General features: G+C 66.8%; 3 protein-coding genes across 8 annotated transcripts; 1 reads left to right on the top strand and 2 right to left on the bottom strand.

Moving 5' to 3' along the window:
- Positions 1–33: 33 nt before the first annotated feature.
- Positions 34–2,738, bottom strand: DHDH (dihydrodiol dehydrogenase). 2 transcript variants are annotated; one of them, XM_031963427.1, is made up of 7 exons: positions 2,274–2,738; positions 1,898–2,009; positions 1,495–1,658; positions 751–1,003; positions 543–667; positions 301–457; positions 34–205 (listed from the first exon to the last, which is right to left on the bottom strand). In XM_031963427.1, exons 1-7 carry the CDS (start codon positions 2,367–2,369, stop codon positions 72–74), a joined length of 1,041 nt encoding a protein of 346 aa, XP_031819287.1. In that variant the 5' UTR covers positions 2,370–2,738; the 3' UTR covers positions 34–71. The 2 variants fall into 2 exon arrangements, with proteins under 2 accessions (XP_031819287.1, XP_031819285.1); XM_031963425.1 differs by lacking the exons at positions 1,898–2,009; positions 2,274–2,738 and having other exon boundaries at positions 1,495–1,883.
- Positions 2,739–4,021: 1,283 nt separating this feature from the next.
- On the bottom strand, positions 4,022–8,001 carry NUCB1 (nucleobindin 1). Its single transcript, XM_031961734.1, is given in 12 exon segments — positions 4,022–4,157; positions 4,609–4,794; positions 4,838–4,911; positions 4,973–5,116; positions 5,208–5,228; positions 5,230–5,254; positions 5,554–5,644; positions 5,876–6,073; positions 6,220–6,307; positions 6,532–6,728; positions 7,563–7,696; positions 7,911–8,001. Coding segments are annotated over 12 exon segments (1,278 nt in total). The 5' UTR covers positions 7,945–8,001; the 3' UTR covers positions 4,022–4,071.
- Positions 8,002–8,015: 14 nt separating this feature from the next.
- On the top strand, positions 8,016–14,529 carry TULP2 (TUB like protein 2). Of its 5 annotated transcripts, none has more exons than XM_031963421.1 (14): positions 8,527–8,727; positions 9,707–9,742; positions 10,000–10,051; positions 10,231–10,357; positions 10,447–10,584; positions 10,792–11,082; positions 11,214–11,312; positions 11,448–11,680; positions 12,072–12,353; positions 12,935–13,047; positions 13,182–13,296; positions 13,384–13,482; positions 13,629–13,800; positions 14,290–14,527. In XM_031963421.1, the coding sequence occupies exons 2-14, from the start codon at positions 9,708–9,710 to the stop codon at positions 14,421–14,423; spliced, it is 1,890 nt and encodes a 629-aa protein (XP_031819281.1). In that variant the 5' UTR covers positions 8,527–8,727; position 9,707; the 3' UTR covers positions 14,424–14,527. The 5 variants fall into 5 exon arrangements, with proteins under 5 accessions (XP_031819280.1, XP_031819281.1, XP_031819283.1 ...); XM_031963424.1 differs by having other exon boundaries at positions 8,675–8,727; positions 9,919–10,051; positions 14,290–14,529; XM_031963420.1 differs by lacking the exon at positions 9,707–9,742 and having other exon boundaries at positions 8,016–8,573; positions 9,919–10,051; positions 14,290–14,529.
- The last annotated feature ends 363 nt before the right edge of the window (positions 14,530–14,892 follow it).

Here is a 14,892-nt window from a genome sequence, read left to right as displayed (position 1 = left end):
TGGCGTTCTGGACCTCCACCACCGGGGGGCGCTGTGAGCGGCAAGCTGAAGAGGATGCCGGGGGTGACCACTTAACGGGCCAGCGGCTTGGAAGCTTCGGCTCCGTCCTGGGGAAACCTGAGCCCGATCTGCCTCCTGCTCTCCTCCAGGATGTCCGCCAGGAGCTCGCTCTCTGCCAGGGGCATCAGGGGGCTCTCCTTCAGGCCTGGGGAATGGACAAGGGTCAGCAGCTGGCTCCCGGAGATGGGGGTGGGGACCCGGAGTCCCCCTCCCCCCCTCCCCTCCCCCCCTCCGGCTCACCCTGCAGCAGACACTGCCGCACGTGCTGGGCCTCATAGACCATGCCCATGGAATTGGTGAAGTTTAACTTGTCCACGCCTGGAGCCTCGGGCAGCGGGAACTCGGTGCGCTTCCCGTTCACGACCAGCTCCGTGGGGCACCACATGTGGGCCGGGATCTGGGAGGAGAGCGGGCACGGGACGGGGGGCTGACGCCACCCGGCCCCCGGCCCCGGTGGCCCCTCAAGCCCAGGGTCCCCTCACCTGGGCCCTGCCCTTGGTCCCGAACACCGTGATCGAGTTGGACAGCTCGGTGGTGATGCTGCAGCTGAAGCTGGCCTGCAGCCCGCCCGGGTACTGGAGGAGGACGGTCACCGTGTCGTCCACACCTGGCGGGGGCGCGGGTGGGTCAGGGACGGCTCGCGGCCAGCCCCCCCCCCCCAGCCCTGGGGGCCCAGCCCTGCTCCCCTACCCTTCTGGTGCAGCAGCCCCACCGCGTGGATCTTCTCCGGCCGCTGGCCCCCGGCCACCAGGGAGATGAACTGCGCGCAGTAGATGCCCAGGTCCAGCAGCCCGCCCCCGGCCTGGGCCCAGTCGTTGGCGCGCGGGAAATCGCTGCAGTCCCAGCCGAAGTCCGCGTGGACCAGCCGCACCTCCCCGAGGCTGCCCTGGGACAGCAGAGCCCGCAGCGCCTCCGTGGCGGGAAAGAACCGGGTCCAGATGGCCTGGAGGGGAGGGGGGAAGGGCACAGCGGGCTGGGCTCAGGGCTCGGGAAGCGCCCCAAGGCGAACCCTGGCGCTGCCTCCCACACTACAATGCCCATGAGGGCTCGGCCCCAGGGGAAGCCAGGGCTGCCGTTCTGGACCTCCGCCACCGGGGGGAGCGCGCAGGCCGGGCGCTGGGGCTGCCGTTCTGGACCTCCACCACCGGGGGCGCGCGCAGGCCGGGCGCTGGCGGGGGGGGGGGGTGGGGCTGGCGCTCTGGACCTCCGCCACCAGGGGGCGCGCGCAGGCCGGGCGCTGGGGCTGCCGTTCTGGACCTACACCACCGGGGGCGCGCGCAGGCCGGGCGCTGGGGGGGGGGTTGGGGCTGGCGCTCTGGACCTCCGCCACCAGGGGGCGCGCGCAGGCCGGGCGCTGGGGGGGGGTTGGGGCTGGCGCTCTGGACCTCCGCCACCAGGGGGCGCGCGCAGGCCGGGCGCAGACATCACTCTCACCTCCATCAGGAAAAGGCCGCGGGCCCTCGCGGCTGCCACCATCTCGCGGACTTCGGTGGCCGTGACCCCGAGAGGCTTCTCGCACAGCACCGGCTTTCCCGCCTCTAGGCCCAGCAGCACAGCGCGCAAGTGCTGCGGGTGCTGAGTGCCGACGTACACTAAGTCTACGGCGGGGCAGAGACTGAGAAGCCGGGCCAACACAGAGGCCCCGCCCATCCACGGGCCAGGCGGTCCTTCCGCAGAGGCCCCGCCCCCAGACACCTCTTTTCTCAGCCGCTCCCGCACCTCTCCTCTGTGGAAGCCCCGCCCCCGGGCAGCCCGTCTGTCCAGGCCCCGCCCCATGCCCCGCCCCCCGCAGCTTTCCCTTGCGTAGTCCCTTAACATCCCTGGGGCCGGTCCTCACCCACGTCCGGGTCCCGCACCAGCTCCTCATAGGAGCCGTAGCTCTTGGGGATCTCGTGCCTTTTGGCGAAGTCCTGAGCCCGGGCCAGGTCCCTGGCGGCCACGGCCACAATCTGTGACCAGAGAGGCCTTTCAAATGGCGCCGGGACCCAGCCACGCTCCCTCGGGGTCCCGTCCACCCCGGCCACGGCTTCCGGCCGAACTAGCCCCCAGGGCCGACCCGCTCCCTCCCCCCAGAGCCCCTCCCCAGCTTCTGCCTTGGCCTTCGGGGACTCTGTCCCAGGCGATCGCAGCGCCCCCTCCCCAGCTCCGCGCCGGGCCCCAACCGCCCCCCCCAGTCCTCCCCGGGGGAGCCCGGCGCCCCCGGGCGGCGGGACCTGATGCTCGGAGCGCGGCAGGCTCCTCAGAGCAGTGGCGAAGTCGTGGGAGATGAGGCCGGCGGCCAGGAGACCCCAGCGCAGAGCTCCGTCCATGTCCGCGGCAGCCCCGGCGCTCTGCTCCTCTGCTCCCCAGCTGCCCCCGTCTTGCCCTCTGCTCCTTGGCAGCCTCTGGCAGGCAGGCCCCTCCCCCGCCCCAGCTCAGCACGTGGACCTGCCCCCGGTCCAAGGACAGCTCCGAACTCCAGGGCAGACACAGGTGCAAGCGGCTCGGAGGCAGGGCCTCCTCCAGCTCCTCCTCTCCCGCTCCACCTCTGACCTCGCCCCGCCCAACCCTCCAATAAAGGGAGGCTCGGGTTTCAGCCTCTTCCTGGCTGGGCTCCAGCTGCCCCACTCCGGATGACCTTGGGGGCCCCTCCCACTCTGGGCAGCCCCTCCTCCCACCATGCAGAACCTCCTGGCCCGGCAGAGGCGGCCCTGGTCTCTTCTCTCCCCTCCCTGCCCAAGCCTGGATGCTGACCCCCCCTTTCCCATGTGACCTTTCATCTCCAAGGTCCCATAATGTACAAACCGGGGTCCTGGGACTCCTTGGCTCTCCCTATACTTACACCCGACTCTGCTGGCAGGGGCCCCCTCCTCCCTCAGCTCACCCTGGACCAATGCCATGCTCTTCCTGACACAGTGGTGCTTCATGCCTGGACACCGGGGGGCGCCTTTGGACCTCGTGGCAGGCCCCCGGGAAAAGCCCTGGCCAGAAAGCTTCTGGGGATTTCCTGCCCCCATCTAAAGGTCTCTAATGGGCCTCAGCCCCGTCCAAATCCCTTCCGCATGGAAACTTTGTCAGCCCCCAAATGTTTGCCAACAAAATTAAGCTGCCTTTTCTCCCTCCATCCCTTTTCCTGGTTGGTCCTTTTGGTCCAAAAACTCAAACCTCTCCACTTTGGGCTGGCCTTTCCGGGCCCCTAAATTCTTGTCCCCGACTGCTCTCCAGCAGGATCTTCAGGGCCTTTCCCGGGACCCAGTTCAGGAAGCCTCCAGCACATTGAGCCAAGGCCCCAAGATGGCAGAAAGCCCAAGGTCAGGGAGACCTTGAGGAAGCACAGGAACCCTGAAACCTCCCTGCTCCTCCAGGCCCGGCTTTCCTTGACACAAGCTGTCCCCTCTGCCGGACTCCAAGCAGGGACTGGCCAAAGGCCCCAAGTCTAGAATGTGGGGAAGCCTTGAACCCATGTCCAGGTGCTCCCTTCTGACAGAGAGCCAAGCAGAGAGGAAGAGGGAGGGAGGGACAGGGAGGTAGCTGGGCCGAGAGAGAGACAGACAGAGACAGAGAGGGAGACAGAGACACAGAGACAGAGATAGAGGCAGAGACAGAGACAGAGATATAGCAACAGAGACAGAGAGACAGAGATAGAGAGACAAAGACAGACAGAGACACAGAGAGAGACAGACAGAGAGACAGAGAGGGAGACAGAGACAGAGACACAGAGACAGACAGAGAGAGAGAGAGAGACAGAGAGCGAGGTCTCTAGGAATGGGGTGCTCAGCACAGCCCCAGACAGCCCTTCCCACACACAGAGAGCTTTATGCAGTCCCAAGTTTTTGTCATCAAAACTAAGCTGCCTCAGAGGGAGCCAGGCTGAGAGACAAAGGCGGATGCGATTTGGGGGATGGGGGGAGAGACCTGGGGGGAAGGCCCCAGGCTGTCCCCAGCACAGCTGCCCCCTCCCAAGCTGTAGCACAGACACACGTGTGGTTGGAGGGCCCAGAAAGTCTTTATTGGTGACCTTGGGATGGATCCCTAGTGCTGGGAATCGGGAACAGGGGAAGCTGGGCCCGGGGCTGGCGCCTCTTTCTCCACAGCTGGCTCTGCCTGGGCTCCTGTCTCTAGAAAGACACGGGCAGAGAGAAAATAAGGGCCAGGACAGCCTGCCTCCGGCCTCCCCCTCCGGCCCTCCCTCGGCTCAGAGCCCTGGCGGCCACCTTTGAAAACCAATTCCCCATGGGGCGTGGGCGGGGGCCCGCGGGGCAGCGCCCGCCACCCCAAACTCTTGCCGCTCCAGAAAAGCCCCCAGGCGTGGGGAGGGGGGCCAGGGTCAGGGGGGCACCTGGGTGGGGCTAAAAAACTTCCCCTCGGGGCCCCGGGCCGGTGGGTCCGGGGGGCTGCTCCCTCCCTTCCGTGAAGGGCGGCCTGGGGGTGGGGCGGAGGCGGGGGTGACGACTGGGACTGACACCCTGGGGCCCGTCCCCTCACCCCCCCCCGGCCCCAACCACCTGTGCGCCTCCTTCCGGAGCTTCCAGCGGCCCTCGGGTGGTCCAGGGCCTTCTCCCTGCTCACCGCTGGGCCTAGCCCCACTTTCGGCCTCCCGTGCCCCAGCTCCCCTCAAAGCCCGGCGCGGGTTCCTCCCTATGTCCGGGTGCTCCTCGAGGGGAGTCCCAGGCAAGGGCGGCCCTCCCCCCAAGCCTGCCTGGTAGTGGGGGATGGGCCCACAGACGGGGCCGGCAGGCCCGGGGATGGCGGGGACTGGGGGTCAGGGAGAGGCATATGGGGGGGGGGGCCCTGTCACCTCCCAGCCCTTTGGGGCGGCCTCTTCGAACTCCTTCCTCGTGGGGGGAGGAACTCCTCGGGGTCTGGGCGGTCCTGTTTGTGTCCACCCAACAGGGCTGGGGTGGCTGCGGGGGTCCCCCCCCCCTGGTCTCACGGCTCCCCCATGGCGGGGGGGCACTCGGGCCCTGGACTCACCGTCTTCATGACGTGCTCCCGCATCCTCAGCCTTTCCTCCTCCATCTCCCTCATGTCATCGTCCTCGTTCTTGGGGTCGTACACCTTCTCCAGCTGCAGGGAGGGGGCAAGGACGGGGCTCAGGGGCCGCCGACCCCAGCCCCCAACTGACACAACCCCGGCGCCTCGGGACCAGGCCCCGGCCCCCCCTCCTTTAAAAGGCCTCCAGCTCCTGTGTCCAGGGGCCCGTCGCTGTTTGTGTCTGGGGAGGGCAGTCAGGGGGCCAAGGTCAGGGAGGCTGCCCCCGGCTGGGGGCAGGACAGGCGCAAGCGTGCCGGGGCTGGGGGGTCCAGGATGGGGGCATGCTGGGAGGGGAGGGGAGGGCATGGGGGGGGCGCCAGGCAGGGTGTGCCAGGGACCAGAGCCCTGCCAGGCCCATCGTGGTGGGAGCCGGCCTCTCCCCGGCAGCTGAGGCCTGGGTCCCGCAGGGGTTGTGGAGGCTGCTGGGGAGCCAGGCAGGGCCTCAGGCTCTGGGGCTGCCCCGTCCCACCAGGGACTCACCATGTAGCCTGAAGAAGGTCTTAGGATTGAACTCGGTGGGATCCAGCCCGTCCGTCTCTTCCCACACCTCCTTCAGCTGCGCCTGGCTGCCCTGGGGGGAGGGGAAGAGCAAGAGCTGGGGACTCACAGGCCGGGGGCCAGGGGCAGGAGGGCCCAGAGGGAGCCTGAGGCCCCTCCCGGGGTGGGAGGAGGGGCAGGAAGGCCTGAAGGGAAGCCCGAGCCCCCTCCTGGTGGGAGGAAAGGGGCAGGAGGGCCCAGAGGAAGCCCAAACCCCCTCCCGGGGACCCCGGGCAGCAGGCCCTGCCCCGGGCCCAGCCCTCACCGGCACATTGAGGCGAGGATGCTGCCGGTGTCTCTGCTTCTGCTCCTCCAGCCTCCGCTCCTCCGCCAGCCTCTGCTCTTCCCCCAGGGAGTCCAGGTAACGGCGCCGCTCGTGCTCCTTCAGCATCTCGTAGCGCTTGAACTCCTCGTGGTGGGCCGCGTCGTACTGCGCCAGGTCCCGGGTGGCCTGGGGACCCGACTCGGGAGGTCAGGGGGTCTCTGGCCCTCCCCCACCCATCTCCCCCCCCAGATCCAGCTCCAGGGCCCGTGCCCCCCCACCGGGGGCCAGGCCCCAGGTTTAGAAATGGAGAAGCCCGGAGGCCGGAGGCCCCGAGAAGCCCTCACCGCCGACCCAGCAGCCCAGGTCCCTTCAAACGTGTGCTGGTTCTGAGGGTCCAGGTGTTCAAACTGCTTGAGAAGGCCTGGCAACCCCCTGGGGCCCGGGAGAGGGACAACCGGGTCCGACCCCAGGCCCCCTGGCCCCCTCTCCTCCCTCCGGGCCCCCCACGGCCCCTCTCCCTCCCTCCGGGGCCCAGGTCTCACCAGGCTCCTGGGCAGCATCCATCTTGGCCTTTGAGCAATCCCAGTGCACACCCCCGCCCTTTCTCGGCCCAGTTTGGACAAGTGAACTGACAAAGTCGGCCCACCGTTTCCCACCTGAGGCGGGGAGAACCAGAGGCAGGGTCACCCAGGGAGCCGGGCAAAGCCGGCTGGGGACAGCACAGCAGGAGAGAGCCCCGCCCCCGGGCACCGGCCCCCACCTTGATGTCCTCGGGCGAGCCTGCAGCTTTCCCGAAATGCCCGGGTTCCGGACCTGGATCACTTTTTGAGGAGGGGGAGTAGAGCCCCGTGTCCTGGGAAGACAGGCCCTATCCCTCGAACCCAAGGCCGACCGGGCCCTGCTCGGCTCTGGGGCCTTCGGAGGGCGGCCCTAGGCTCAAACACAGCTGCTCCGCTCGGCGGCGGAGCCTTTCAGCCCTTCCCAGGCCGGCTGCTGTCCCCTCCCAGCCCAGGGGCCGGCCCAAGCTCGCTGGTGTGTCTCTGACCCCAGCCACATCCCTTGCTTGCAGGATGCCCCTCCCCCTCGGACCCTCCCCAAATGGGGTCTCCTTGCCCAGCTCTGACGGACCGTTTCATTTCTTCTCTGTCCCCGGCCAGGGCCTCTGCACAAAGACCACGGACAGGCCACCAGGGTCACCAGGACAAAGCCCCCCATTTCCCCCTTGGGGAACAAGGTGGCCTTGTGAGAGATGTGATGGGGGAGGGGCGGAGAGAGCCGGGAAGGGACAGGGGCAGAGAGCCTGAGTGCAGCCAAGTCAATTTCTGTTCCCAGCAGGCCCTGGGGCACAGGAGCTCTGGCTCAGACCGAAGTTAGGCTCTAAGGCACAGGGAACTGTGCGAAGCTTCCAGGCTGGCCTCTGCTCCTAGCCAGCCCCCCCGGCAGGGGCCCAGTGGCTGCCGTGGCCACGATCTTCAAGGCCTCGGGGACCCCTGCCCTGGCTTTGGGTCCCAGCGTTCCCCTACACCAAATATCCTTCCTTTCCCTCCGTGACTCCAACTCCCAGAAGACTCTGCAAGAACAAGCTGCCAGAAACCACCTGTGGGCTTCGCAGAGGCCGCTGGGAGTTGTGGTTCCAGTCTTACCCAGACACCACCACCCTCCGAGTAGATGGGGCAATATGTCTCACCGGAGTCTCGGGAGGAGAAGGCGGCACCGCGTCCTTCTTGGGCTCAGGCCGGTCCAGAGGAGCTGGCTGGGCTGGCGCGGGCAGTAGTAGCAGCAGCAAGGCGGCCAACAGCCCCCTGGGCATCATGCTGAGGGCTGCCCGAGACAAAGAGACAGTCAGAGAAGCTGGGCCCGGGGTCAAAGCCCCTTCCTCCTTTCCTCTGGCTTCGGCCTCAGCCCTCCGGACCCCACGTGCCCCACAGAACCCGGAGACGGAAAACTGAGGGAGGGGTAGAAACTACAAATCCCATGAAGCCCCGGCCCCGCCAGAGTATCCCAGACGTTGCTGGGAGATGTAGTCTTGTCCCACCCTCACACCGCCTGGGAGAACTCGGAGAGAACATCTCGGCCTTTCTTGCCCTCTTCTAGTCCTCCCCCCACAGCGACCACGGTGCCTCTACCCCCCCCCCCCCAGTTGCTTACGTGTCACTCTGCACGAGCCGGGGGGTGAGGTGGGGGGAGGTTCTCGGCACTTCCGAAACGGGGAGTAGGGTAGGATGTTCCCCAGCCTGGATCCTGCCTAAGATCAGCCTCCCACTTCTTCGTTGGCTCCCAGACTTTCAATTCGTCCCGCCCCCGGCTCTAAATTGGCCAATCGAAAAGACAAATGTACCCTATGTGGCGGTATCATATGAGCAGACTCCGCCCATCAAAGCCAGCCTGGCTTTTGCCAAGCATCCACTTTCAGTCCCGCCCCCACCTCGTTAGGGGAAAGCAGATAAGCTTGGAAATGGTTGTGCAACTACAACTCCCAGCAGGCTGCACGCTAGGGTTGGCGGCTCTTTTATAGGTTGTTCTGCCGCAAGATTTCCTGGGAATTGTAGTAACTTCGCTTTTAGCTTCCCGAAGGCGCTAGAAGGTGAAGGTTGGGCCCTTTAAGGAACCTAGACGCCCCAATTCCAAGCTGGAACGTTGAGACAGTTGCTATGGAGTGGAAAGAGGAGCCGGCTCAGTGGCTTCCAGGGAGAGCCCGGTAGTGGGGGCCAAGAGGAGGTGGAGGAGGGGGTGGGGGACGGGGCCGTTCCTGGAGGGGATCCCCCCATCGGGGATCAGAGCAGCAGGGAAGCTAGCTAGCACCTAGCCCCCCACCCAGGGACCTGCCCGACTTGGGAGAGAGAGCAAGCCAGGTACGAGGGAGGACGGACAGACGAGAAGCTGACCAGACGGCGTGTCCCTTTCTTTCGAGGACCCTGACATTGGCCCCTCCCCCAGTCCTCACTCTCAGTGGAACTCAAGTTTCCCGAGCCCAGAGGCTCTCCGGGCTTTTAGGGACCCAGGAGTCTGAGGCCCCCAGAACTTGATCCCCTCTGCCACTCAGCTGTCACAGCCCACAAGCCTTTGTAGATAGAGGTTGGGGCAGAGCTGCTAGACCTCGGAAATGGCGGCCCTCTGACAATTGGCTCTCCCCAGTCTTCACTTTCAGTGGGTTCTCAAGCCCAGAGGAGGCTTTCTAGGGTTTTAGGGACCCAGGAGTCTGAGGCCCCCAGTGCTTGATCCTTTCTGCCACTCAGTCGTCACAGCCAAAATGCCTTAGCCCCTTTATATATATATTCAAAAGCTTGGGGGCAGAGCGGCTAGCCCTCCGCGGTGCCGCCCTCTGGAAGTTGGCCGGCCCGGGGCAGCCTCTCATGTCTCCCGGGCATCCTTTCCCCTTCCGAGCCAGGCCAGAAAGCTGTGCGGAGGCAGAGGCGTATTGGCTGGGGGACAAAGAGAAGGAGAGGGCGGGGGAGAGAGGGAGGGGCTGGGTGATTGGGGGGAGGAAGGGGCTGAAGCCCCGAAGCTGGGCTGCGCCCAGAGGCCGAAAGCCCAAGCTTTCCGCCAAACTGCAGGGCAGGAGGAAGGACTTTTCTGTCCTCCGCCCCTAATCACCCTGTCTTCCTAGAACCAGATCGGGCCGGGGAACCACCAGAGGCAGGCAGAAAACAGTGGGGCTCCAGGCCTCCCGCAGGAGGTCCATAGCTGATAGTCTAAAGCCACAGTCCCCGGTCCTGAAGGGGGGGGGGGGGCGCGGGGTTAAGGTTGGAAGGCCACATCCCTGGGTGTCAGAGAGGTTAAACCCCAAGAACAGGGATCCTAAATCCTGAGGCCTGATCCCTGTATCACCAGGATGTCTCAGGACAGTGACCTGTGGAGGAAGGATTCGTGAGTTACGCCTTTTTCTGCTGAGGGGGTGGGGTGGAGTCTGGGTGCCTGTGCATTTGGGGGCTGCAGGAAGCTAGGGAGTAGGCTAGAGAAAGGCAAGCTTGGGGGAAGGGACGCCTGGACTCCTGGGTCCCCAGAGGGCAGTGGTCAGAGTTCTCCTCTTTGTCACCTCACAGAAGATCTACTTTGGGAGGGGTGCCGCCCACAGATTGGCGGAGCCCAGGACCGGCCCCAGGCCCGTGTATCTCTCTCTGCAGGAGTCTGGGCGACGAGCTGGCCGCTGTGAGGCAGCAGAAGCTAGAACAGCAGGTACTGGGTCCCCTCCCGTTATCCCCTTAACCCCTTCCCGCCAAAGCCGTGCCCCTGCCCACCGTGTGACTTCGCACTCCGCCTCTCGGGGCCTCGGCCTTTCCCTCGGTGAAGCGGGACAGACAGGGCGGGAGCCTTGGGGCTAGAGCATCTCTAAGCGCTCTGAGGGCCTCCCTCAGCGGCGCTTGTTTGAGAAGAAGCAGCGGCGCAAGCGCCAGGAGCCACTGATGGTCCAGGCCAATCCCGACGCTTCCCTACGGCCTCGGCGGCCCCGACGGCGAGAGGAGCGAGGCCCCGGGGAGAGTGGTGAGGGCTAGCTCAGGGAGACTAGAGGGTGGCCTGCTGGGCGTGGCGCTCCCACCCGCGGCCTGTGGCAGACCCGCCTCGTCCCCCAGGCCCGGTGAACCCTTATCTCCTGGAGAACGTGCCAGAGGCGCACCTGCGAGCTGGTACCCACAGCATTCAGGGCAGCGTAAACTGTGGCGGAGACTGTGGGAGCGAGCGCACCTCTCGACAGGCCTTAGGAGGGGCTGGTAAACCCCCACTCCTCTGACTCCCCCGGGCCGGCCCCGACACCGGGCCCCTCGGCCCTTCTCAGCCCTTTCCGACCCCCCCTCCCCCTCCTCCGGGCCCACCTGCCCCTGTCCTCGCGTCCCCTGGTCTCCCCTTCCCGCGGTCCCGCCAGCCAGAGACCCCGGCGTCCCTCCGGCGCGCCCTCAGCGCGCTCTCTGTGCCCACAGACAGCTCGGACCCAGAACTAGAGGAGGTCTCTGTGGAGGACAGCCCCACCTCTCCGCCTCCCAGCAAGGAAATGCCTGGGACCCGGCGCCGGGGATGGCCGGCCCGCCAGAGGCCAGGTGAGAAGGGGCTTCGGGGCAGGCCTAGCCGGAAGCCGCCAGTTCGCCCTCACTCCCGCTCGGCCTCCACCTCCTCAGGGAGAGGAGAGGTTCCCCAGGAGCCCAGCCCCGCCAACACGCCGGTGCACCCGGCGGAGGAAGTGCCTGCCACGTTGCCGGAGGAGATGGGAGCCGGTGAGGAGAGGGCGTCCCCCAACGGCGCTTGTTTGAGAAGAAGCAGCGGCCCCCCCCCCCCCCCGGGGCCCGCGGAAGGCGCCCTAAGGGCCGCTCCCCGCCCGGCCGTGACCCCCCTCTCTCCCGCGCAGAGCCCGAGAGCCCCGCGGCGCCCCCGCCGGCTGAGGAGGAAGTGGGCGAGCCTCTCCCGGCAGAGGGCCAAGGATCCCAGAGCGACCTGGGGACCAAGAGTAAGGGCCCCGGTGTGCGCCCCGAGGGGGGCGGGGGGCGGGGCGAGCGGGGATCCCCGCCCTTCAGCATTCAGGTCCTGGCGCGGGGGCGGGGCCTGCCCGCACCCACGCCTCCCCCGCCTGCCTTTCCCCCAGAGCCAGAGGAGGAAGAGGAGGCGGCGGCGGCGGCGGCGGCGGCGGCGGACGCTGAGGAGAGCTGCGAGACGTCGGACTTGGGACTGGAACGTGGCTCGGACTTGGGACTGGAACGTGGCTCGGACTTGGGACTGGAACGTGGCTCGGACTTGGGACTGGAACGTGGCTCGGACTTGGGACTGGAACGTGGCTCGCAGCAAGGCCAAGACCACGGAGACTCCGTGTCCAGCAAGGTCAGCGCCGCGCTGAAAAGGGGCCAATCAGAGCTCGGGCTGGGCTCGGAGGGGCGGGCCTGAGCGCGAGCCAGCGCCAATTAGGGCGCGGAGCCGGCGGGCGGGGCGGGGCGGGGCCCAGCGCTAGCCTGAAGGAGGCCGGGCCCGGCCGGAGGGCCTCGGAGCGGCGACGGCCTGGGCCGGCTTTCCCGGGGAGAGCGGGGCGGGAAGGGCCGTGGAAGGGCGGTGGGCGCCCAAATCCAAAGAGCCCGATGGAGGCGCGTTCTGGCGCCGCCTGCCCGCGCTCCCTTACGGAAGGACGCTGGGAGCGAGCGCCGGGCCAGCCGGAGGGAGAGGGGCAGCTCCCCGGGGCCGCGGGGGCGGGGCCGCTCACGCCTGGCCCACCGCACAGGAGGAGGAGGAAGAGGAGGCGGTGGACGGGGCCGCCACCGTGGCGCTGGATCCTGCCCCCGGCGGCGGGGTCGGGGCCGAGGCCGGGGACATCGGGAAGGTGCCGCACACGCTGCCGCGCGCCCCGGGCCCGCAGCCTGGCGAGGACATGGAAGCCTACGTGCTGCGCCCAGCTCCTCGCAGCTGGACCGTGCAGTGCAGGATCACGCGAGACAGGCGGGGCATGGACAAGGGCATCTTCCCCTTCTACTACCTCTACCAGGAGGAGCCCGAAGGCAAGAAGGTGCGCCTCGGCCGGCCCTCGCCCCCAGGCCCAGGATCGCAGACTTCCCACTCCCAAAGGGGCCTCCTCCAGAAACCGTGGCCCCAGAGCCCCGGATCCAAGAATCCCTGCCTCCCTCCCCAAGGACCCAGGAGCTCAAGCTCCCAATTTCAGAGCCTTTGCTTGGTGAACGAGACTTTGCAGGCGCCAATCCCTTAGAGCCTCGTGTTCAAATGTTCAAAAGACTCCAGTTGCGAAGCCCTCCAAGTCCGAGCCAAATGCCCATCCCCCGAAATCCCAGTTTCTGTGCTTCAAAATGCCGGACTGCCCCCTAGCCTGTGAAACTCCCCCCTCCCCCCATTCCTAGCATCACAGCGGGCCCTTCCCTCACCTGACCCAGACCTTCCACTATGGTCCTCTAGGAGGTTGACCCGTGCAGCTCCTCACCTTTGAACCCCAGATTAGCTTCCCTAAATCCCTGACCCCCTCCCCACTGCGAGAGACACTCAACGGCCCCGAAGGAGCTTCACACCCGCCTCTGGAGGGTGGCAGGGAGATCCTAAGACAGCTAACTGGGGACCTCCATCCCCCCCCACTCCTAGCATTTTCTCCTCGCTGGGCGCAAGAGGAAGCGGAGCAAGACTTCCAACTACCTCATTTCCCTGGACCCCACCGACCTGTCTCGAGATGGGGACAACTTTGTGGGCAAAGTCAGGTGGGGCAGAGGCTGAAGGGATCCTTGGGTCTCCCAGGGCGTGCGGGCTGGAGGAAGCGGATACCTGGGTCAGGAGGGATAGATGGAGGCCCCAAAGGGCTGGCTGAACTCCGGAGCTATTTTCCCGCTGGCAGGTCTAACGTCCTGGGCACCAAATTCACCATCTTCGACAACGGGGTGAACCCAGAACGGAAAACCTTCATGCTGGAGTCCACCCGGATCCGAGAAGAGCTGGGGGCTGTGTGCTATGTGAGAGCGGGTGTGACAAGGGGGAGGGCCCGGGAGGAGGAGGCGGCGCCGGCGCTGGCGAGGGACAAACCCGGGCCTTCCTTGCAGGAGACCAACGTTTTGGGATTCCGGGGGCCGCGAAAGATGACCATCATTATCCCCGGCATCGATCCCCAGAACCAAAGGCTCAAAGTTCAGCCCCAAAACGTGAGTCAGCCCGGAAGGGGGAGGACACTCCTGGGTCCCTGCGGGAGCGGCCGAAGGCTCCGAGGTTGGGCCCCAGGAGCAAACCTGGATAACCAGGACTCGGCAGCGGCTCCCGAAGCCGGTACATGGGTCTCCTCTGTCTCCAGGAGCAGGAAACCCTTCTGAGTCGCCTTCAGCGAGGGGCCAACCAAGGGCTGGTGCTCCTGCAGAACAAGGCGCCATCTTGGAGCGACGAGAGTGGCGCCTACGTCCTCAACTTCCACGGGCGGGTCACCAGGGCCTCCGTCAAAAACTTCCAGATTGTGCACCCCGAAGACCGTGAGCCGGGGCAGGCCCCGGGCGGGGTGGGGTGGGGAGGGCGGGGGGCGGCCCGCCAGAGAGTAGGATAATCCACAGCAAAGTCCGCCTAGCTCGCTGGGCCACGGGGAAAGGCTGTTTGCAGAAGGGGGAGACGGAGCCAGGACTCGCAGGGAGCCAGGGGGGCCAGGAGGTGAACGGGGAGACAACAGGGCCCCCTGGGAAGAGACTTTTTCCGCTGAGCCCTGGCGGCCGGGATGTCTTTCCCGACCAGGGAGGGCCCAGGAGCTCGGTGCCTCGGGCAACCGCCTCCACTTCCCTGACCCCACCCCGCAGGGCCTGCTTCCCTCCCAGATCTCGGGCAGGGATGGGAACTGGACTACAGCTCCCAGAAGTCCTTGCGGCAGAGCCCTTGCCGGCCGCTCGGGCGGCCCCGAGTTCTATTGGACGTTGTAGTCCCTCTGCCGGTATAGAGCCCGCGGGTCTCCTAACGCCCCTTCTCTCCTCCAGCTGACTACCTGGTGCTGCAGTTCGGCCGCGTGGCCCCGGACACGTTCACCATGGATTTTCGATTCCCCCTTTGCCCCCTTCAGGCCTTCGCCATCTGCCTGTCCAGCTTCGATGGGAAGCTGGCGTGTGAGTGACGCCCCCCACCCCCCGGCCCACGCGGGGCTGGCCCCAAATAAAGTACTACCCTCCCCCTCCCAAGGTGTTCTCCGCCTGTTCTTCCGGGTCCGGCCCTCCCAACCCGTACCGGCGGGGACTAACCCAGCGAGGTCCCGAGACAGATCCCGCGGGGGCAGAGACACGGAGGGAGACGCTGCCGGGGCAGCCAGGGCGGCGGGGACCCCCGGGTCCGGGACGGACCGAAGCCAGGGATCCCTGCGCCCACCTACGCTCCGGCCCGAGGCAGACGCAGACGCAGAGAGACCCCCAGAGGCTCGGCCCTGGGGAAGCGAGCCACGGCTCACAGATGGGCGCTTCCTACCTGTGGGCGCTCAGACCAGCCCCTCAGCTCATTTCCCAAGATGGATTCGGGGGTCCTTTCCAGCCCTGGGCATAGGAGCCTAGGGGAAAGTCACTTAACTTCCCCCAGCCTCAGTTTCCCCCTCT

This window comes from Sarcophilus harrisii, chromosome 3 (assembly GCF_902635505.1).
Source record: "Sarcophilus harrisii chromosome 3, mSarHar1.11, whole genome shotgun sequence".
Taxonomy (NCBI): domain Eukaryota; kingdom Metazoa; phylum Chordata; class Mammalia; order Dasyuromorphia; family Dasyuridae; genus Sarcophilus; species Sarcophilus harrisii.
Note: the sequence above shows the minus strand (reverse complement) of the source record. Positions and strands in the feature narration are given on the sequence as shown.

Bases quoted from the DNA above. Each gene is read 5' to 3' on its own strand.
- DHDH (XM_031963425.1), bottom strand. From the start codon at position 1,878: ATGTTAAGGGACTACGCAAGGGAAAGCTGCGGGGGGCGGGGCATGGGG. The intron at 668-750 runs GTAGGGGAGCAG...CGCCCCCGCCAG, and splicing joins GGGGCTGCTGCACCAGAAGG to GTGTGGACGACACGGTGACC. The intron at 206-300 runs GTGAGCCGGAGG...TCCATTCCCCAG, and splicing joins GCGGCAGTGTCTGCTGCAGG to GCCTGAAGGAGAGCCCCCTG.
- TULP2 (XM_031963420.1), top strand. From the start codon at position 8,527: ATGGAGTGGAAAGAGGAGCCGGCTCAGTGGCTTCCAGGGAGAGCCCG. The intron at 10,358-10,446 runs GTGAGGGCTAGC...CTCGTCCCCCAG, and splicing joins GCGAGGCCCCGGGGAGAGTG to GCCCGGTGAACCCTTATCTC. The intron at 11,313-11,447 runs GTAAGGGCCCCG...CCTTTCCCCCAG, and splicing joins GAGCGACCTGGGGACCAAGA to AGCCAGAGGAGGAAGAGGAG.